Source organism: Aspergillus welwitschiae, assembly GCF_003344945.1.
Source record: "Aspergillus welwitschiae strain CBS 139.54b unplaced genomic scaffold BDQ94scaffold_10, whole genome shotgun sequence".
NCBI lineage: Eukaryota > Fungi > Ascomycota > Eurotiomycetes > Eurotiales > Aspergillaceae > Aspergillus > Aspergillus welwitschiae.
In genome coordinates, this window is record NW_020798704.1 from 603904 (window position 1) to 624748 (window position 20845).

General features: G+C 54.5%; 7 protein-coding genes across 7 annotated transcripts; 3 read left to right on the forward strand and 4 right to left on the reverse strand.

The window, feature by feature from the left end:
* Positions 1-124: 124 nt before the first annotated feature.
* Positions 125-4154, forward strand: BDQ94DRAFT_177339 (putative filamentation protein (Rhf1); the record flags this gene model as incomplete). Its single annotated transcript, XM_026772886.1, has 5 exons — positions 125-180; positions 230-375; positions 444-770; positions 823-1439; positions 1495-4154. The coding sequence occupies 5 exons, from the start codon at positions 125-127 to the stop codon at positions 3862-3864; spliced, it is 3516 nt and encodes a 1171-aa protein (XP_026628218.1). The 3' UTR covers positions 3865-4154.
* Positions 3990-4918, reverse strand: BDQ94DRAFT_140377 (complex I NDUFA12 subunit family protein). The gene is made up of 7 exons (XM_026765613.1): positions 4820-4918; positions 4735-4755; positions 4646-4652; positions 4507-4587; positions 4395-4458; positions 4207-4344; positions 3990-4154 (listed from the first exon to the last, which is right to left on the reverse strand). The coding sequence occupies exons 1-7, from the start codon at positions 4868-4870 to the stop codon at positions 4106-4108; spliced, it is 411 nt and encodes a 136-aa protein (XP_026628219.1). The 5' UTR covers positions 4871-4918; the 3' UTR covers positions 3990-4105.
* A 212-nt stretch (positions 4919-5130) lies between these two features.
* Positions 5131-6854, forward strand: BDQ94DRAFT_158533 (CDP-diacylglycerol--glycerol-3-phosphate 3-phosphatidyltransferase; the record flags this gene model as incomplete). The annotated part of the gene is made up of 3 exons (XM_026768962.1): positions 5131-5382; positions 5450-5802; positions 5852-6854. The coding sequence occupies 3 exons, from the start codon at positions 5131-5133 to the stop codon at positions 6852-6854; spliced, it is 1608 nt and encodes a 535-aa protein (XP_026628220.1).
* Positions 6855-6997: 143 nt separating this feature from the next.
* On the reverse strand, positions 6998-8955 carry BDQ94DRAFT_10284 (ribosome biogenesis protein LTV1). Its single transcript, XM_026763367.1, has 2 exons — positions 8723-8955; positions 6998-8662 (listed from the first exon to the last, which is right to left on the reverse strand). The coding sequence occupies exons 1-2, from the start codon at positions 8743-8745 to the stop codon at positions 7204-7206; spliced, it is 1482 nt and encodes a 493-aa protein (XP_026628221.1). The 5' UTR covers positions 8746-8955; the 3' UTR covers positions 6998-7203.
* A 264-nt stretch (positions 8956-9219) lies between these two features.
* Positions 9220-11214, forward strand: BDQ94DRAFT_158534 (ribosome biogenesis GTPase LSG1; the record flags this gene model as incomplete). Its single annotated transcript, XM_026768963.1, has 1 exon — positions 9220-11214. One exon carries the CDS (start codon positions 9220-9222, stop codon positions 11212-11214), a length of 1995 nt encoding a protein of 664 aa, XP_026628222.1.
* Positions 11215-11538: 324 nt separating this feature from the next.
* On the reverse strand, positions 11539-17173 carry BDQ94DRAFT_158535 (Sad1/UNC domain protein; the record flags this gene model as incomplete). The annotated part of the gene is made up of 7 exons (XM_026768964.1): positions 11539-12345; positions 12445-12903; positions 13077-13078; positions 13218-13222; positions 13761-13850; positions 13911-13969; positions 14693-17173. The coding sequence occupies 7 exons, from the start codon at positions 17171-17173 to the stop codon at positions 11539-11541; spliced, it is 3903 nt and encodes a 1300-aa protein (XP_026628223.1).
* Positions 17174-18655: 1482 nt separating this feature from the next.
* Positions 18656-20590, reverse strand: BDQ94DRAFT_158548 (putative serine/threonine protein kinase; the record flags this gene model as incomplete). Its single annotated transcript, XM_026768967.1, has 1 exon — positions 18656-20590. One exon carries the CDS (start codon positions 20588-20590, stop codon positions 18656-18658), a length of 1935 nt encoding a protein of 644 aa, XP_026628224.1.
* Between the last annotated feature and the right edge of the window lie 255 nt (positions 20591-20845).

A 20845-nucleotide genomic window follows, 5' to 3' on the forward strand; every position in this document is an offset into this window, starting at 1 on the left:
GCCATATTATCTTGATTCTCTGCTGCCTCGAGTGGGCATTCGTCCCTGTTATGGACGCTGCTTCTTTCTCTTTCCTCCGATTGTAATCATTGATCCCTCCGTCTCTGTCTGACCTCTCTCAATCATGACTGTAAGTGGTGGCTTCTCATTCCCCCCTGGGAACATCTCAATCGCTACCTTGTGAAGCTTCCCCCCTCAATCTGCCACCACATGCCTTCCGCTGACCGAGGCACCGATTACCACTCACGCAGGGTCGAGACTCTGATAAGGGGCATCGCTATGTTACGGCCCTGGACAATGCGCGTTGCCAGAATAAATGGGAAGAAGTGCCAGAGTTGATTCGAAAAGTGACCAAACATGCTCCGCAGAGAACATGTAATGCCAACTTGCCTTTCCCCGGAAATACTGGCCTGCCAGCAGATGAACTAATGAGGATGCCACAGGTCTCCTCGAAGTAGCCAGCGCTGAATACCAGCTGGCCTCACATCTTCAGAAGCATCCCTCCACCCCCCGCCCTTCCTCCGCCGCCGGTCTTCATGACCTGATTCCGTCACTTTTATCCACCGTCAACCGGGCAGAAGGATCAAAGCAAGAAGTTTTCCAGGCGCAGGTCTGCTTGGGATGGGTACATTGGACTGTCAATGAGCTAGGCTTGGCGGCTGCTCGGTTTCCTCAGGATTTTGAAGAAGCCGTGAGCGAGCTCGAGCAGGCAGGGGAAGAGCTCTCTCCATGGACCAAGACGTGTCTTGTCAAGGCATGTTATCTCAAGGGTGCGTATGCTCCACCGTGAAGATGGGATTTGCATCTGCTAATCCATGATAGGTTCGGCACAGCGCATGACCTCCGATCCAGAAGGCGCCCTGGAGACCCTTCATTCGCTTACGCCATGGGTGAACATTCAACTCCAATCCTCTACCAACAGCCCACAGTTTCTCTACTGGTCTGAGAAGTTATTGGGTCAAGGTGCCTCACTGGCGTGCGAGGAAGCCAGCAAAGACCTTGCCGCTGCTAATGCTCAAACGATAGCCACGACGCTAGGGTTCTTCAGACTGTGGGCGTCTCATCCTTCAGTCAAGCAGATGACTTTACCCCAAGGCATGCTTATGGACAGCACTACCGAGCCGGTTTCGAAATCACCAACATGGAAGTCGTACTACAATTTGCTATCAAGGATCCTGCAACAGGGCCTGCCGTATTGCCCTCCTGCAAATGGGCCTGAACGCCCGCAGCTCGCCAGTGAAATCCGGCGCGTTGAGTCGCTTTGTGAAGCTAGCATTCTGCGCGAAACAAAATTCCCCACGGCTGACTCGAGCAACCCGGAAGTTGAGGCTTGGGTTGAACAAGTCATCCAGAACTGGGAGGTGCTTTGCGGTGCCGGTTGGACAGATGAAGAGCTTGGGGAGGGTGGCCAGAATGCTGTCGGCAGGAACGTTCTTGATGTAAGTTCCACGCCGAGGGACTGAGAGATGGAAAGCAACTTGCTGATGACTATAGATCCTTTACCGCGCTGCTACCAAGACATACCATTCACATCTGATTTTGCGGCGTCTGTTCCACGTGCATTGTGCACTCGCAGACTACGACCTTGCTCTGAGGGCGCTTGACTCATATATCGAAATTGTCACGAGTGCCAAAGAGCGAGCAGCAAAAGGGGCTGAATCGGGAGATCTGGAGAATGATGGCATCCTTTTGCGCACCGTATCGGAGGGTGTTACGATGTTGAGTTGCTTTGGTTCGGAGAAAGAGGCCGAGAAAGCAAAGGATCTCACTTCTCTCCTGAAGGAATTTGCCGAGAAGCATGTGCAAGATGATGAAGAGCAAGGCATAACTCTCATTGCGCCTGAAACTGCTTCAACCCGCTCCCAGGCCGTTGCTCCGTCGGACATCGCCGCAGCTTACAGAGGAATTGGTATCGGGCTTGCTAACTGGGCTTATTGGACTCCTGTGAACGAGGATCGCGACGACATCCGGGCAGAAGCGATCGACTATCTGGAAAGAAGTCTAGCCCCGGAGCTTGAAGACGATGCCAACTGCTCCTCACTATATACGCTGGCTGTTCTATTGGCAGAGAACCGTGATCTGGACGGTGCCATTGATTACGTCAAATCGGCCCTGACATCTGACGCACAGCATAAGACAGGTCAAGCCGATTTTGCTCGGGAGAGAGATCTGGTGCCCCTGTGGCATCTGCTTGCTCTTCTTCTCAGCGCGAAGCAGGACTTCGACATTGCCGAGCGCTCGTGTGAAGCCGCATTTGAGCAGTTCCCTGCAACGGTGACGTCACTCGCCCATAGCGACAGACGACCCCAGAAGCAGAACCAGACTGCTCAAGACCAGATCGCGGGCATCACTCATGAGCTTATCGATAAGCTACGAGTCCGCGAGAAGGAACGTATCATTGAGACCAGGATGACCCAGTTGGCATTTGTGGAACTTGTCGAGGGTCCGGGGGCTGCTGTCAATCATAGCGACCAGCTCCTCAGTCTGTTCGCCACGCTTTTCCGCTCTCTGAACTTGGAAGGTAGCGAGAAGGCCAATACCAAGACCGAGAACGAGCACCTTGTACCCCCGAAAAGCTCTGCTGGAACTGTGAAGAGCCTCCGCGGCAGCTTCTTTGGACGCCACAAGGGACCCCGCGCCCCTGACCGAAGGGCAGAATTCGGACAGGAGCCCAAGACAGACAATTCAGCCTATACGGATTCAGCACCGGCGATACAGGTCACAGATGGGGAGAAGTCCGGGCTTAACGAGGGGACAGACTCACGTCAGGCCCGTAAAAGGAGCAATACTCTGAGGAAGGGAGATGATGCCCATAATGCCAACTCAAGCCATGTCAACGGCGATAGCGGGACTCAGGCTGGGCCTGAAGCCGGCAACCCTGTCCCAGACATGGTTGGACTAGCTGTGTCGGACGCAGCGGCCCAGCCGCAGAGCGCAAAGCAGCCACTGGGACCTATGGCTCACAATATGAAGTACAACCAACCACCCGCTCCAGCCGGGCATTCCAAGCAGCCACCGGAGCAGGATATCCGACTACCTACATCGTACGCCTTCGACTCTCCCACCAGGGCAGTGACCAAGGTTCCACCTACTCAAGCCCAAAAGCATGGCCTGTGCATCCTCATCAAGGTTTGGCTACTCATCGCTGGTCTCTATCGTCGAGCCTCGTCTTTCGAGGACGCACATGAGGCATGCGAAGAGGCAGCCAAGCAGGTGACGCGCTTCGAAGCTCTTGTGGCGTCACAAGAGACCTCCGCTAGAGCGTTTAGGGAGCGCGGGTGGGGTGTCCCCAAGAGCACTGATGAACTATGGGCAGACGTTTATGCCGAGCGCGGTCTCCAGTCCATTGACCAGACTCGCCCGCATGAAGCTATGGAACACTTTGAGACGGCGCTTCTCCATTATGCGGACCATCCGAAGGCAACTGTTGGTTTATCAAATCTGCTCCTCGATGTTTGGGAGGAGAAGATGCCTTTGCAGCCACCAAAGCCCCGTCTTGATGCCGGTGTGTCAACGCTATCGCTGTCTTCGAGCGATCAAAGCAAACCCTCATCCGAAGACAACGCAAAGCGGTCAAGTCAAGAAGAAAAGCCGCAGGCTAAAATCGTTCCGGATTCGGACGAAGAGCCCCGACTCCTGAACCGCATCGCGGCCCGCGAGCGTGCCTTTGGCCTGCTGTCCGGGTTGACCAAGCGTGGCAGTGCGTGGGACAACTCCGAGGCGTGGTATGCACTTTCCCGCGCGTACGAGGCGGAGAATCAGATCCAAAAGCTGAGGGATGTCCTATGGTGGTGTATCGAGCTCGAAGATCGGCGACCCATCCGACACTGGTCCAACATCGGCTCTGGTATATACGTTCTCTGATTATTGTAGCTACATCGTCAAGGGAGCTGTTTTGTGGCATTTGATTTGGCATTTGGTTGTTGTGATACCTCGGTGATATCCTCATGTGCATAATTAGACTACGGACTACTGTATAGAACTGGCAGGTCAATGGGGATACTAATTGTGACAATCGCGATGGTTCAAACGGAAAGTAGGACATCTTATTTATTTACACATCTTCGAACATGGTCTGATTTCTAGGCCAACGCTCTACCGACATCTACCGGGGCGCCGCAACGGGAGTCCAGGCGGAGTACTTGGGGCGGGTACTGTACTCGTTAGCTTTCGATATATAGACTGGCAATTGACTAGAAAACTCACGTAGAGTAGGTCTTGAAAGCAGCACGGCTGAGGGTCAGGTTGGGCCTGTGCTCAGGCAGCTCCCAGCTGCGGACACCGGTCTGCATGATCTTGTCGGCAGTGGGGGGAGCATCCACCATGTAGGAGATCCAAGCGTGCCTAGCAAAGTCAGCACGACGCATATGGCAATCAACTGCGAAGAATCTCACCAGCCAGGCTCAAGCTGCGAGGGGTCGTATTCCTTTTCCTTGTAGTCGACCCAGCGGGTACGGACTGCGCATGGTCAGCGACAATTATGGACCCAAGATCAGCATCACCCACGAGGAAGCTCCTCCTCCATGTTCTCGAAGTACTTGTTGCCGTAACGGTCAACACCGATCAAGGTACCGGCCTTGGTATCACCTAGAATCACATGGCGTTAGTCTTAACTGCCATGACCACCTGCCAACAGTCTACTCACCAATGTACTATTGCAGCAAATAGCACGTCTCGTCAGTACCCATTTCACTCCTCCACAAGCTTCTCCTTTCCCAGTATCCGAAAGCATACCTGCATTTGGTGGCCATATTCCTGTGAGGGGATACAGTTAGCAACTCATCCGTGATGCCTCCGGAAGAACCGTAAAAGATCTCACCTTGATGCCAATCCGTCTCAGATTGCGCAGCGTCCTAAGAATGGTCGACATCTTGTGTGCAGAGCAGCGAAAGGGGCAGCAATGGCTGGAATTGAGAACAGGTCGGGTTCGACTTCGACTCTTGCGTCGCTCGCTTTCCGCCCGGAGGTCGAAGCCGTCCCGATCCGGTCTAGCGCGGGTCGCTGTTTGTCGGGTTTGCAGCATCCGCTCGTCCATCGATTCAATATTTCTACACTTCCACCATTACTCTGGCAATCGCACTTTATTCCCTGAGGGTCTGTCGCTTCTTCGAGATTATCTAGGGAGGGATCATGTTCGGACGAATTGGGGGTAACACCCTGCGATGTGCTGCACGCAGACCAGCTGCCCGAAGAGTCCTACTATACGAGCGCAAATTCTCGGCCAACACCTGCCATGCCAGTTCCAGCTCGCCTGCGACCTCAGCTGTGTCGCCGTTAGGGAGCATCACGACCGAGTTGGATCGCATTTCGCCGTGCTTCGAGGTGCCGGCGTCGCGGATTACAATCTTGGACTCCCCGGCTAGCTTCTACAACACGCTCAAGGTACGGGGATATCTCGGACTTTAACCGTCGTGGATTGCGGCTAATTCGAGCATGTGCCATTCTACAGGACAAAATCAAGAAGGCTCGCAAACGTATCTACCTCTCAACGTTGTACATCGGCAAGACGGAGCATGACCTGATCGAGACGTTGGACCAAGCTCTCGCGGCCAACCCCGAGCTCAAGGTCTCCATCCTCACGGACGCTCTACGAGGAACGCGCGAAACGCCCAACCCTTCATGTGCGTCGCTATTAGCTTCTCTGATTGAGAAATACGGTGCGGATAGAGTGGAAATCCGCATGTTCCACACCCCGAATTTGACCGGGTTGAAGAAGAAATGGGTGCCTCGTCGGATCAACGAGGGCTGGGGTCTCCAGCACATGAAGCTATACGGCTTTGACGAGGAAATCATTCTGTCAGGGTATGTTCGATGCTCCGGCGATACTACATGGACGCTAACAAAACCCCAGAGCAAATCTCTCCAGCGACTACTTCACGAACCGCCTGGACCGATACCACGTCTTCCACTCCAAGGAGCTGACCGACTACTACGCCGGCATCCACAATGCAGTATGCAGTCTCAGCTTCCAAGTCCTCCCCGACTCTCAAAACGCCGCAGGCTACCTCCTCGACTGGCCCGCATCTAACGGTGCGCCTTCACCTCTCGACGACCCGGAGGACTTCATCGCCTATTCATCCACCGTCCTGAGCCCTCTCATCCAGCCCTCACTGAAGCAATCCACTCTGTCCCCCAAATCCCCCCACCAAACCTACATCTACCCCGTCGCTCAATTTACCTCCCTCTTCAAATCCAACGACACCTCGACCGAATTCCCCGCCGTCACCACCATCCTCCGTCTCTTGTCCACCTCGCCCGCCTTCTCCGGCGCCCGCTGGCTCTTCACAGCCGGCTACTTCAACATCCACCCTGTCCTCTCCTCTCTCCTTATCGCCAGCACCTCCACCTCCCACACCGACTCCACCACCCGAGGCACCGTCCTAACCGCCTCCCCCTGGGCCAACGGCTTCTACGGCTCCCCCGGTATCTCTGGCATGCTTCCGGCAGCATACACGCACCTGTCTGCGCGGTTTCTTGATCGCGTCGCCGACGCCCAGCGCACCAACTCCATCCAGCTGAAAGAATGGCGCCGCGGCACTGTCGGCGAGCCCGGTGGCTGGACTTACCATGCCAAGGGCCTCTGGATTACCCTCCCCAAGGAGGAACATCCCAGTCTGACCTTCGTGGGTAGCAGTAACTACACGAAGCGCAGCTATAGTCTGGATCTGGAGGTGGGAGCGCTCGTTGTCACGGGCGATGCAGAGCTGAAGCGTCAGTTGGGCGCCGAGACGGAGCGGCTGCAGGAGGATGCGAAGGCCATTTCACGAGAGGATTTGAGGAGGACGGAGAGGAGGGTTAGTTGGAGGGTAAGGTTGGCGATGTGGATTGTTGAGAAGGTGGGAGGGGCGTTATAGTATAGGTACCTATATGGGTTATGTGTGATGCGATGTATTTGATAGATAGATAGTATACCCCGTGTATTATATCGAATGTACAGTATGGGATAGAGTCTACATCTACACCGGGTAATTCAAGAATAATGATCAAGTAGTATGAACCCGAAACTTTTATATGATAAAATAGTAGTGGTCTATCACCAGGCAAGCAATGCAATCATCTCGCACACACATGCACACCGTAACGCCAATCCCGCATTTTTATTCCCACCAAATGATAGATAAATTGGTATCGTTGCAATCATTCAAGCATACCCATCACTCACATTCCACTCACTCACTCACTCACTCAGGTGAGGGATATCCACTACGCCCTGCCCGACACCTTCCCAGTAACCCTAGCAGGGCCCAATCCCTGCCGAACCTCATCCAGCATACGAATGCCAATCGCCTCATTACCGTTCTTTCCGCGCTTCGCCTTTGCGCCCTTCCGCTTAGCCTGGGAACTCGTCTTGTCATCCCACCCAGCAAGGAAATCATCCATGATGTTGTTGAAGTTGTGGGAAGGACGAACGGCATCACCGTTCGCGTCAACGAGACTCGGTGCCTGAGACGAGGCAGTCGAAATGCCCGAGACACCAGTCATACCGGTCATACCGGTCATTCCACTGACCATGGACATGTTGTCGTCGAACTCGTCCTCCTCATCGAGGGAGTAGAGGGCTTCGACGCGCTCGAAGCGGTCGTCGAGGAGACGGTGGCCCTCTGTACGGGCGAGGGAGGACGAAGTCATGGAGTAGGCGGAGGGGTTAGTGAGGGCGCCCTTGCGCTTCTTGCGGCGGATGGGGGTGCCTCCGACGGTGAACACGGTCGAGGCGAGGGTGCTACCCTGATGGGAGGGGACGACGCTGGGAGGACCGGCGGGGACGCCGGCTGTTTTGCCAGACTTCGCGTCCTTCTTGAACTTGGCGAATTCGCGCATCCAGCCTTGGTCTTCGGGGTGCATGTCGGGCGCGGGCTCGTTGTGTTCGGGAAGCTCGCCGGGCTTATCCTCCTGCTCCGAGGCTTGATAGCGGGCCTTTGCGGCCGTGGTGTCCATCTGCACAGGGGCCTTTTCTGTCGCATCGGACTCCCATCCATCGTCTTCTTCCTCGACATCGTCGAAGAGGGTATCCTCCCAATCACCCTGGTCCATTTCCTCTGCCCGCGTAGTCAACTGGCCGAAGACGTCCTCCTCGTCATCTTCATCCACGTACTCCTCGTCCTCCAGCGCCTCCAAGGCTTCGCGCAACCGCGGGTCCATATCCGGCTGGAAACCCGCAATAGCATCGGGCACGTTCTGCTGGTCCTGGTAGGTGGGTTTGCGCACGTAGGAAGACGCCGTCGAGCGCATGTCATAGCTGTAGACGCTTTCGGTCCCACCAAACTCGCTCCTCCCATCCTCCAGCGATACCTGTTTCAAAGCATCCTCCAGCTTCAATCCTTTGCCCTTGTCCTTGCCCTTCGTCTTGGCTTCGACGAAGTAAGCGTCACCGGCGCCGGTGCCCAGCTCGCGCAAGTGCTGCATGTAGTCGTATTGCGAGTCATCGTAGAAAATGCCGTAGTTGGCGGCTTCACCTTCGTTTTTGCGCGCGGCATCGCCGAAGGTTTGATTCAGCTCGGCGAGACTTTGGCCGCGGTGCTTGGAGGCGGAGGAAGATTCACTGGGGGTGATGGGAGGACCGTAGACAGGGTGCAGGACGCGGTCGTCGGCAGAGGGATCGTGAATGAGAGGGTCATGTTGGGAACGGTGGAAGAGTTGGTAGGTAGTTGCGGTTTTCTTGTCGCTGAGAGTGGGTTAGTTGGGTACATAGATTTGAGTAGGTGAATGTGGAGGGGCAACCTACATCCACTGCTTCCGGGGAGGCATTTTGGGCGGTAACCGGTGATCCGGGAGAGAGTCTCAGGGAGAGAAGTGAGAAGGGAGGGGATATAGTTGTGATGGTGAGAATGAAGCTCAAAGATGAAGATTAAATGTTGGACTGAATATCGGCAGAAAAATCGCGGTCGTGGGATGGTCACGTGCCGCTTATCGCGAAAGGTCCTCACCACCACCACTGCTGATATTATTGGATTTCATTGTATCGAGGGGGTTTATAATTTTATTTACTTCCTTCTATATCACTTTTATATCTCCTCATTTCTTGTAGTTTGCCTGAATGACTGCAAGAAAGTGCTGAGTCAGCCTTATCTTATCCGCGCGGGGTTCGACGAAAATTGCCCGATTGGGTTTTTATCAAACCTTTCTTAATAATCTTCTTTTCTCTTCTTCTCTTCTTCATCTTCCACCATCCCTGGTGTCTCTTCCTCTCATTATCCCCCAGGTACAGAGACAACCGTCACCATGGTGCTCGCCAAATCCAAGAACTCCGTCGGGCTGGGCAACAGCCTGATGAACGACCGTTTCGGCAAAGGCAAGGCCTCCTCCATGAAAAAGGCCTCGCACAATGCCGGCATTGCCCGCAAGAACGAAAAGGGCGAGACCTACATCACCAACGCTCCCACCGAAGCTGCTTGGGTGAAGATGCGCAGTATTACCGAGCAGGCTGCCCTCGATGAGTTCCTCAGTACCGCCGAACTGGCCGGCACCGATTTCACCGCCGAGAAGATGAACAACGTCAAGATCATCCACACCGACCAGAAGAACCCCTACCTGCTGTCCGCTGCCGAAGAGAAGTCCGCCGTGAAGAAGCACAAGCAGAACAAGAACCGTCTCACCGTTCCCCGTCGGCCCAAGTGGGACCAGTCCACCACCCGTCAGCAACTGGAGCTGATGGAGCGCGAGAGTTTCCTGAACTGGCGTCGTGGCCTGGCCGAGTTGCAGGAGAACCAGGATCTGTTGATGACTCCTTTCGAGCGCAACTTGGAGGTCTGGCGCCAGCTGTGGCGTGTTATTGAACGTTCCGATTTGGTGGTCCAGATTGTCGATGCCCGTAACCCGCTGCTCTACCGCTCTGAGGATCTGGAAAGCTACGTCAAGGAGATCGACCCCAAGAAGCAAAACCTGCTGCTTGTCAACAAGGCCGACATGCTGACTGAGGCCCAACGTGCCATGTGGGCTGACCACTTTGAGCGCCAGAACATCAGCTTCCGTTTCTTCTCCGCCCATCTGGCCAAGGAGCGCAACGAACGCCTCCAGCAGGGTCTCGATTCGGAGGACGAAAGCGAAGAGGACATTCCCGAGGAGGAGCAGTTGGCTGAGGGTGCCAAGTCTCTGGACATTAAGGACGGCGAAGAGCCTCAAGAAGAGCACGACGGTGGTCTTGAACTCAACCCCAGCGCCAGCTCCAGCTCTTCCCGACGCACAGAGATTCTTGACGTCGAAGAACTGGAAGAGCTCTTCCTTTCCAATACCCCCGAAACTCTTCCCGACAACGACTCGCCCGAGGGGCCGGTCAAGAAGAAGACGACCATCGGTCTGGTCGGATACCCCAACGTCGGTAAATCCAGCACGATCAACGCCCTGCTCGGTGCCAAGAAGGTCTCCGTTTCCGCCACCCCCGGTAAGACCAAGCACTTCCAGACTCTTTACCTGTCTCCCGAGATCATGCTTTGCGATTGTCCCGGTCTCGTCTTCCCCAACTTTGCCACCACCAAGGCTGAGCTGGTCGTCAACGGTGTGCTCCCCATCGACCAGCAGCGCGAGTTTACCGGCCCGGCCGCCCTCGTCGCCCAACGCATCCCCAAGCACTTTGTCGAGAACGTCTACGGCGTGAAGATCAACACCCGCCCCATCGAAGAAGGAGGGACTGGCATCCCCACTTCCCACGAACTTCTCCGCGCCTATGCCCGCGCCCGTGGTTTCGCCACCACCGGCCAGGGTCAGCCCGACGAGTCGCGCGCGGCTCGTTACATCCTCAAGGACTACGTCAACGGCAAGCTCCTCTTCTGCCACCCGCCGCCCACGCCCGAAGGCTCCGACCCCATTGACCCTATTGAATTCAACAAAGACCTCTACGACATGGCCCACCTGCCGGCCCGGCGACAAGCGCAACTCGCCAAAATGCTCCAGAACGAGGAGGTCACAGACCCGGAACTGCTCGCTCTCCTCAAGCCGGTCGAGAAGGGCGCGCGATCCCGCAACCTCGATTCGGGTTTTTTCGGCCCCGGCGCCAAGTCCTCCACCGGCCGTCTCACCCTTCCTTTCAATGCCCAGTACACGGAGCAGGGCCAGGAGATGCGCAAGCAGCTGACAGGTCGTAAGGAGCGCATGATGGTTGCTCTGGAGCGCGGAGTCGATGTATCGGAGGTGAAGAGCGGTTCGTCGAAGAAGCATTTCAAGGCGAATAAGCGGCGGGCTAAGAAGGTGCGCAAGAATGCGGCGGATGAGGATTATTAGCAGCTGCTCGCGGGCGAGTCTATATCCAGGTTTTCTAGTTTTTTTCTGTTCGTTTGATAAGGTTTGGATGGGAAAAGTTTAGGTTGCATTACACGATGACTATGGGATTAGTTATGGCGTACTTAAACTTGATTTAGTACGTGGACAGGGAGGGATAGAGGCAAGGAGGGAGATGATGACGTTTCGTATATCCATTTATGTTATTTAGAGCAGTCCTATATCGGGACGGTGCATGATGAATATGATTCATGAGATTTTGCATGCAAATCAACATACTATCCTATACCACTCTCACCCACATTCACCCATAGATTCAAGAACTTCTTACAACCGACTCCTTCCCCCAGCAGTAACACCCAACAACTTCTCCGTCTCCTCCGCCTGCCACTTCAACTTCCTCCTCACCTCCTCCTTCCGACTCTTATTCTCCCTCCTGCCCATCTGCAACAAATGCACCTCATCGGGCCCATCCGCAATCCTCAACGTCCGCACCCAAGCCCACATATACGCCAACGGCGTATCCTGACACACGCCCATAGCGCCATACGCCTGCACCGCACGATCAATAACCCCGCACGCCATACTCGGCACCATGACCTTCGCCTGCGCAATCTCCTTCAACGCGCTCTTCGCATCCCCCTGATCGATCTTAATCGCCGCGTTCAACACAATCAACCGCGCAGCATCAATCTCAATCCGTGACTTGGCTACCCACTCCAGAATCACCCCGTGCGAGGAGAGGCTCTGTCCGAAGGGCTTCTTGCGTTCGTCGTTGATGCGCGCGATCATCCATTCGAGGGCCTTTTCGGCCGCTCCGATGGTGCGCATGGCGTGGTGGATGCGGCCGGGGCCGAGTCGGCCTTGGATGATTTCGAAGCCGCGGCCTTCGCCGAGGACGATGTTGGAGACGGGCACGCGCACGTTCTTGAATGTGATGTGGCCGTGGCCGTGCGGCGCGTCGTCGTACCCGTAGACGGTAAGCATGCGGTGGACGGTGATGCCGGGGGTGTTGTGTGCTGGGACGAGGATCACGGATTGTTGTTTGTAGGGGTCTGGGTTCGTGGGGTCTGTCTTGCCCATTACCAGGTAGATGGCGCAGCGGGGGTCTCCGGCGCCGGAGGACCACCATTTCTAAACACCAGCATTAGTATATATATCATGTATACTCGGAGAGTATATAGTAATGCAGAGAAGGTAGGAAGTGAAAGAGAGGGAGCGAGTGAGACATACAGATCCATTCAAAACCCACTCATCGCCCTCCCTCTTAATATCCAACTGAATATTAGTAGCATCACTGCTCGCGACCTCCGGCTCCGTCATGAGGAAGGCAGACCGGATCTTGCCCTCAAGCAGCGGCTCCAACCACTGCTTTTTCTGCTGCTCGTTGCCGTACTTCGCCAGGACTTCCATGTTGCCTGTGTCCGGGGCGGCGTTGTTCGTCGCCTCTGATGCAATCGTGCTCTTGCCCAGGTACTCTGCCATCAGTCCGTACTCGAGGTTGCTGAACCCGGCCCCTTGCGCGAAGTGGTTCTTGGGCAGGAACATGTTCCAGAGACCTTGTTCGCGCGCCTTCTGTTTCAGGGTCTCCATGATGGCTGGGTAGGTCGACCAGCGTTGGGAGCCGGTGCCCAGTTGGGCGCGGAAGATGGCTTCAGAGGGGATACATTCTTTTTCGACGAATTGTTCGACCTATACATTATTAATATTGTGTTTGGTTGGGGGTGGTGGATGGGGGGTGTGGGGGATGTAGCTGTGGGAAGGAGGTATGGGGAGGTAATACTTGGTCAAGGGTACGCTTGGCCCGGTCGCTGACGAAGGGTTGAGCGATGACGGGGATGCGGGTGGAGGCTGACATGATAGACTACTGTGGATACTAGAATTAATTGATTGGAAGTATGATGATATGATTAAAAAAGAAACTGGAGGTGAAATAGGGAGGATGGGGTTATAAGCTGAGGAAGTAATGCGGAGTATCGAGGTTGCGGAGAAGCAGCCGACCGAACCTCGGCTGATCGGCCGATGAGTCAGCAACAGCACATTCACGCATTGCATTCATTAACCATCCATAGTTATCAATATGAAGAAGAAGTTATCAATCAACTGATTGATGTGACAATAGAGCAGTAAGAAGTAAAGCGTAAGAAAAGAAAAAGAAAAGAAAAGCATAAAGCATGGCCGAATCCCATATCGAGCCCTGATTTTCTCATAAACCCAATCAATCCAAACCGAACCAACAAACACCACAACCGACCCAGAGCAAACCAATGCAAACTAAGAAAAACAACAGAAGCAATCAATCACCCCGGTTACTGGATCATCAACAATCGGAGTACTGCGACCGGCGCAAACACCGAAAGACGTATCCTTTTTCACCCGGAGACGATCTAATCAATCATGCCTCGGTGTTTTCTTTCTGGGCCGACGACTGCTGTTCGAAATTCTTCTTGCCGAGCTTGGCGAAGAGGGACTGGGGTTTGCCGGCACTACACACACCCCAACATTAGCATCAATCGATTTATATTGTATACAAGGAGATAGGAGCATACTTCTTAAACCGCTTGCCCTTCAAATCACTCAACTTCTTGGAGCACGGACTCATGATATCATCCGAGGGAGAGACGTAGCTTGCTTGGTTCCTTTACAACAGTCAATATCCGTACACACATGCACATCTACAGGGAGATAGTGGTACTCACTTATCGCCATTCTCCAACTTGCCCTGCAGCACCTGACGATGATATTCCATCGAGTTGATCTTGGCGGGGGCGGCCTTGAGCTCGTTCAACTTGTCCGTGTCTTGGACGAGGTGGGTGTTGGTGCGGTCGGTGAGGGGGTGGGAGTCCATTTTGGTTATTTCCTTTGGTTTCAGAAGATTTTTCTGATGAGAGAGGTATTTGATGCTTTTGAGACTGGAGAGACTGAGAGGTAGTACTTAGTAGACTTGCAGTGTGGAGGAAAGTCAGTGGAAGGCAGTGGGAGGGAAGAGGATAAGAATCGAAGGCAAGAAAAACCCGTCGATTGTTGTCATGGCAACCACCATCATTACCACTGCCCGAAGATGTCATTCATTGTCCATTACTTGAATTAACCACCGGAGGTATCTAACTAATAAAAATGTCCATTCAATAAACACTGTTAATGGTCATGGGTATATACATCGTCTCATCATGTCGCGTAGCTGTACTCCGTACTCCTCTACAATATGTGTACATACAAACATACATATTCCCTGCATCTCTCCTGCACTCTATCCGGTGTCACCAGCTGCCGCCGTGACCAGCAACACATTTACACTTCCCCCAGGAATGACAGCCGGCTAGCCACTCAGCCAGATAAGCTCGTCTGCAGCTGTTGGCCTGGAAACACGCGGCCGAGACATCGCCACCGCGCTGAATCCTGCAGCCAGACTGCAACCTGGTCTGTCATGTCGGGTTCCACATGCCACGACCATCCCCCATCACTACTAGGCCTCGGCCACCGCGGCATTCCGTCCGTGAGACACGGGTGAATCGCCCGAGCTAGATGATTCCTCAATGGACTCCTCGCCTCCCTTGAGGTCAGGCGGACTACTGCGCGATCGGACTGGTGGCGCCACCTCCGGCAGTGCCAGCGAATTCCCCCTCTGGTTCTCCGCTTCTTCCGACGAGCTCATCACGTCCGAGACTGGCGTCGGTGGAGAGTATGCCAGCGTGGGACTAATCGGTCCATCTTCCTGCGAATCCTCAGACAGGTTGCGTCGGTGACCGCCCGCGCGCCGACCCGACGATGTCGGGCTGACGGACGGCGATCCAAACGGAGGTGACGACGACCGCAGACTGTACGACCGCGACACCATGTTCTGCATGCTGGGCAACTCGATGTAGCTGCTGACGGCACCACGTGAAAAGAGCACCAGTCCAAAGCAGAAGAGGATCATGATGCTCTGGATGACGGCCACCCGCTTCTGGAAGACCAGTTCGTCGGCAAGGACGCCCAGCTGCGCGCTCAGCGAATGCACCTCTTGATGGTACTGGATGCGCTGGTGCTCAAACTCAAGCGCCACGCTCTTCCAAACGTTATCGTACTGCTCGCGGAATTGCTTCAATTCATGAAGCACCGTCACGTTCAGCTGCTCCAGGAACGTGGACGTCTTGGCCAGCTGCCGTTTCTCAACTTTATTGAATGCGTCACGCAATATCCGCGACTGCTCTTCGATGTACAGTAAGGATAAACTGGAGTTGGATTCCAGCATTTGTAGTCGCTTATTCACAGACTTGAAGAATGACTCTTGCGTAGTCGGGTTCGCAGAAGGAGGCTGTGTCGCTGTTGACCGCGTCGTCTCCGCGGCGACGCTTTGCTCCTCCTTAGTGAAGCCAGTAGACCGGCTATCGGCTTCACCTTGTGATGTAGTCTCTGGACCAGCCGTGGTAGCAGACGAAGGGGCCGAGTCAACATTCGGGCTAACAGTCATTTTCTGCTCCCCTGCCTCCTTGACCGGAGCTTCGGTTCCAAGAGGCGCAGCGTCGTCGCCCTTGGGAGGAGTAGCATCAGTAGCTGACGGGCGATTGAGAGACGCCTGTGTCCCTTCATCCCCAGCAGCTGGCGAATCATGAATACTACAGGTCCAAGGAACCCCCCAAAGCTGCATCATGACCGCCTCATCAACAACCGGTCCGGGGTTAGGGCAAGTCTCCGGCGTCTGCTCGTCCACCTTCTGCTCAATCGGGCCTGCTGCCGCTGCAACATCCACCGTAGGGATCGTCTCTATCTCAGCAGCCACCGGCGCAGGCTCAAGCTCTTCATCGGCCACCACATCGTCTGTCCGACTAACCTCACCATCATGTTTATACTCCTCCAACATCGTCGTCCCATGCACGCGAATCAAACTGAGCGGACAAAAGAACTCATTCCCATAATGCGTGAGAAACTCAATCTTGACATACCGCGCCCAGATAAGAGGATTCTCCACGGCAAACGCCTGAACCTCCCGCGTATTCCTCGCCTCGTAGACACCCAGCTCGCGCCACTGGTCCAATTTCGCCGGATACCGATCCGACACGCTGACGCGAAAGGTATGGAAGATGGAGCTAAAAAACTCATAGTTGGCCAACACCACCGTATCGACCAGGATATCATCGCACAGCTCCAGAATCAAGAACTTGTTGTTGGCCCGACACTCATTGAGCATATAGCTATCCTTATTCTCAATCAACACCGACGACGACCCCGTACACTCCGGATTCGTCTTCAGCACCGTCGCGGCGCAATCAAACGATGCATAGTTGAACCTTTCTTTACACGTGGTGCCCGCATCTTTCGACCGCGATACACCCCCAGCCGGCGGCACACCATGCGCCAGGGAATCAACATCCCCAGCAGAACCCGCCTCTCCACCAGTAACCCCAGTCGACACACGCGCACCCCAAGATGTCGGCTTCGCTGCCTCAGGCGTATCAGCCCCAAAGCCACCGAAATCCAACTCAATTTCGACATCCTCGCCCAGCGAATCCAACGCATTATTTATCCCCGTCGGACGCCGCCGCCCTTCCTTCCCAGCAGCAGCAGCAGCAGCAGCAGCGCCGCGCCCGCCGACATTCTCCGCCGACTGGCCAACCTTCGCCAGATTCTGCTTCTTCCAATCCTCGAATGACAGGAAATTCGCATTATCGAGCGGCGACTCGGTATCAAGCTCGTGATCGGGCCGTGCGCTGCTCTCGGACGAAGCCATGGAAACAGACACGGCGGAGAGCGTCTCCTCGGGCGCTTTCAGCAACGGTTGTTGTTCTGCGGGGATAGGAGTAGCCGGCTCCGCTTCCCATCGCGTCTCAGGACACTGGGGCCACTGGATGAACTCGGCCTCAGCGACTTGCCAGCGCGGGGCGGGACATATCGTCTGACTGGGGTCTGCGGTTGTGCCGTCAATCCAGGTGGAGATTAGAGTCATCCAGGGAATCCACTGTGAGGCTGTCCAGCTGGTCATTTTGACCGTGTCGCAATGCGACTTTTTCTCTTTCTGTCTGTCTTCCGGACAAGTAGCAGGTAAGGTAGGATAAGAGGTCGATATGATTATGTATTTCTGGCAAGATTCATTGCGCTATGTACTGTAGGGACTGATGTGTGTGTGTATGGGTATGTAAAATGCTATTATAGACTGAGGGGAGACGGAGCGAACAGAGTTCAAGTTGGTTGGTTAGTTAGCTCCTTATCAGTACCGGCGCGCCCCTTCAGGGGATCGTAAGTAGTCAGACGGATCAGCAAGAAGACCCAAGGATAAAAGGGTGTAACAAACCCGAGAAAGTAAAGGAGGTCAGCAAAGTAGGTAGTACACGTCGCGCAAGAGGCCACACGCCAGAAACACCGCCTCTTTGCTCACCGGGTGTGAGATGGCGTTGTCGCGCGAGGATAGATTGAGGGTGTCTGGCTGTCTTTCTCCATTCTTTCCCGCGGCGGTCTGGAACGGAGGCCTGCCACCGCCTTCTCTCCCGCCACTGGGACTAACCACTAACTACTAGTACTAGGCTATACTTATACTAGACTATCTGGGTAGTTGATGGGACAAACCTACGGTGTAGAGCCCGTGAGTCACACCAGGACAGCTGGCAATCTACATTGACCTGATTTACAAATGAAGATGGGGAGATACCCAGTCTACAATATACACTACGCAGGCAAATTAAAGTCAATCCACATCGAATCATAGTAGATTCCTCTGGCTATCCCCAGTATCCTCGTATCACTCTCACCATACCAGCTAGTTACAGTACAAAGAAACCAGTCCTGCGCCTGGTCGGCACAGTCGCCTCAAGATGTGGATGAATGGCCATAGTAGTCTTGCTTTTCCATGACTTTCTTTTTTTTCATTGTTATCTTCGTAGATTCCTGGTGGCCTCCGGGCCACCCGCCATCGTCCTCCGCCTGCCTCGTCGTCCAGGCCCCCGTCAAGTTGAACCATTTTCTTTTTGGGTAGGAAAAGTTGAAAGGATGACATTGTGCAAAGAATGGAAAGGGTGAAGAGAAGAAGAGAAACAAAATCACACCCTCCACAAAACAATCCCTCCCAAATCCAGCAGATGAGTCACTTTTCGACCGCCCATCCCCATGCTTGCTCCTTCGAAGAGTGCTATATTATACAGGATAGGAATCAAAACACTAGCACCTCCGACGTGAGAGGCTTGCCGAATACAAACAATCTATCGTAACGGTAGAGAAGAAGAGGGGATAATAAAATATTGAATATAAGGCTGCCGGATGCACCCAACGCGGGTGCATCTAAGCCGAGTGGAGAGAGACGCTTCAAAATCGATCAAAAAAAAGAGAAAAGAAGAAAACAAGCCGGAGAAGTTTGGTTGTCGGAAGATAAAAGTTGTTTGGAATTTGCCACTCTTGTCAGGGTAATTTGGTCGGTACAACGAACAGGAATCGGATTAGAGCAGAGCGGGAACAAAGGCAGGAGGCATGATTCTTAAAGGTGGAGATCATGCCAGCCACCAACAAGGTCGAGATCCTCATCGATACTGCCATCGTAGTGATGAGGAACCTTCACGTTGGCAGCCTTCGGTGACTCCCAGGCATCGCGACGCCGTCCCTTCTCCTGGAAGGGGCGTCGGCGGCGATCGTGGAAGGAAGACTCCTCCTTCTTGGCGGCCCAAGAGCCATAGTCGAAGCCGGAAGATCCCAAGCCCCAGTCCTTCCTCCAACTCATGTTGAGAGGGAACTTCTTGCGTCCAAGTGAAGCCTCAGGAGACTTGTAGTTCCTCCTCCGGTCACCCAGGGCAGCCCATTTGTCCATGTTGGAGTTCTTCGGGGGACTGTCCGGAGTGCGAGGGGGAGTCTTGAGGCCAGTGGGGGCCGTAGGAATATTCCAAGACTTCCCGGGGGTCTCATCGGATGGCACCGAAGGCTTGGGTTGCTGAGCGCGAACGTTGAGCATAGAAGGAGTCACAGAATCCCGAAGGCCCGTCAGCGGGCCGCAGAGCTCAGGAACGTTGCCCTCGACAGGGCTGCTGCTTTCGTGGCTCCAGCTACGGGAGTTCTGCTCGCGCCGCTGCTGGAAAGCCAGGTCTTCGGTCTCGGATTCCTCCTCCTCATCCCACAGATCACTCCAGCTCTTGGAGATCTGCTCGTCCTTCTTCTTACCAAAGACCATGGAAAGAGAAGGCAAAGGTTTGGTGGTGGGAAGTGATCCGGTGATGGGCACCGGATCCGACGGTGGGGGGAAACGCAGCTCATTCTTGCGGAAAGCAGTCGGCCGGAACGAATCTCCAAGAGCAGATTCCAGAACAGATGCCATGGAGGGAGTGCCCTGGTGAACGGAGAACCACGATGTGCCAGCAGTCTCCGAAGGAGGGAAGAGATCCTCCGAGTAGCTCTCGTTGTCGGGAATGGCCGACAGCTGCCGAATCTGCTGAGGGGGGCTGGCCTGGAGGGCTTTGGCCCATGGGAAAGAATCGCCCTGGTTGATGTGCGGGCTCTGGATGGAAGGTGTTCGGAGAGGCTCGCGGTTGGCACTTGCGGGAACGACCTCGCGGTCATCGGTGCAGAACTCATCCAATGCTTCGTCATCGGTAGTGAAGGAGACAGTCCGCATAATGGAATCACGGATACCAGAAAGGGAACGCTTCTCGGGGTCGATAGCCAAAGCAAATCTCAGGATCTCAAAGGTATCCTGGGACATGTTGGGGAAAATGTCGAAGAGTGATTGGCGGTCGCGGACATAGTCCGCGAAGAGGATATCGGATTCGGTGGGGGTAGCGAAGGGGTTCCGCGCGAAGAGAACGTTGAGCAGGCAAATACCAACCGCCCAGATATCGGCCTTGGCAGGAGAGTAGCCAGAGCTCGAAGGGTCGTACTGCTCCGGAGCCATGTAGCGGTCACTTCCAACGCATGCCTCATGACTCCAGGTATCCCGGGTCGCCAAACCCAAGTCACCCAGCTTCATGGATCCATCCTGCATCAAGAAGATGTTCTCTGGCTTGATATCACGGTGGTACATGCCATTGGCGTGCATGAACTCGACAGCGCTGACCAGCTGCAACATGAAATCACGCACGTGCTCCGTCTCCAAGGGGCCACGGTTGAGCCTGATGGCCTCATACAGATCGCCGTTGGAACAGTACTCCAAAACGAGGTACATGTGAGCATCTGTTTCGAACGAATGGATGAGGTTGACGATGTTGGGGTGGTAGGCAAGGCGTCGGTGGCAGTCGAGCTCTTCGAAACGAGCATCATACGGCGAGGCACCACCCTTGGTCAGGCACTTGATAGCAACGTCCTGGCCGGTCTTGTTGTCGGTAGCAAGGAAGACCATGCCAAATGAACCATGGTTCAGAGGGGCGACGGTTCGAAAGCGCCCATCAAGGAGCTGACCCTCCACAAAGCTGTTCTTCAGGCACTCCATATCTGATATATACTCGAACTAGACGATATTCTCCCAGAGATGTTCGTTCCAGTGGTTTATAGCAGGCGATGGATGTCACAAGGCGGATGCAAGAATAATTCAAACAGCCAGACAACCAAGACGGTCAAATGCCAAGCAGATCTCGACACCGAGAATAGAAGTAAAAAGATGAAGAGCGAGAATAAAGTAGAAAGAAGACAAGAAACCAACCGGCTTGTTGAGTCACAGTTTCATATAAATACCGGGAAGAGAGGA

What these genes read in the sequence shown, in the direction of transcription:
- BDQ94DRAFT_10284 (XM_026763367.1), bottom strand. Translation starts at nt 8,745, where the DNA reads ATGCCTCCCCGGAAGCAGTGGAT. An exon ending in CCTCCCCGGAAGCAGTGGAT is followed by an intron (nt 8,663 to 8,722) that starts GTAGGTTGCCCC and finishes ACCCACTCTCAG; the next exon opens with CGACAAGAAAACCGCAACTA.
- BDQ94DRAFT_140377 (XM_026765613.1), bottom strand. Translation starts at nt 4,870, where the DNA reads ATGTCGACCATTCTTAGGACGCTGCGCAATCTGAGACGGATTGGCATC. An exon ending in CATGGAGGAGGAGCTTCCTC is followed by an intron (nt 4,459 to 4,506) that starts GTGGGTGATGCT and finishes GACCATGCGCAG; the next exon opens with TCCGTACCCGCTGGGTCGAC. An exon ending in GCTTTCAAGACCTACTCTAC is followed by an intron (nt 4,155 to 4,206) that starts GTGAGTTTTCTA and finishes TAACGAGTACAG; the next exon opens with TACCCGCCCCAAGTACTCCG.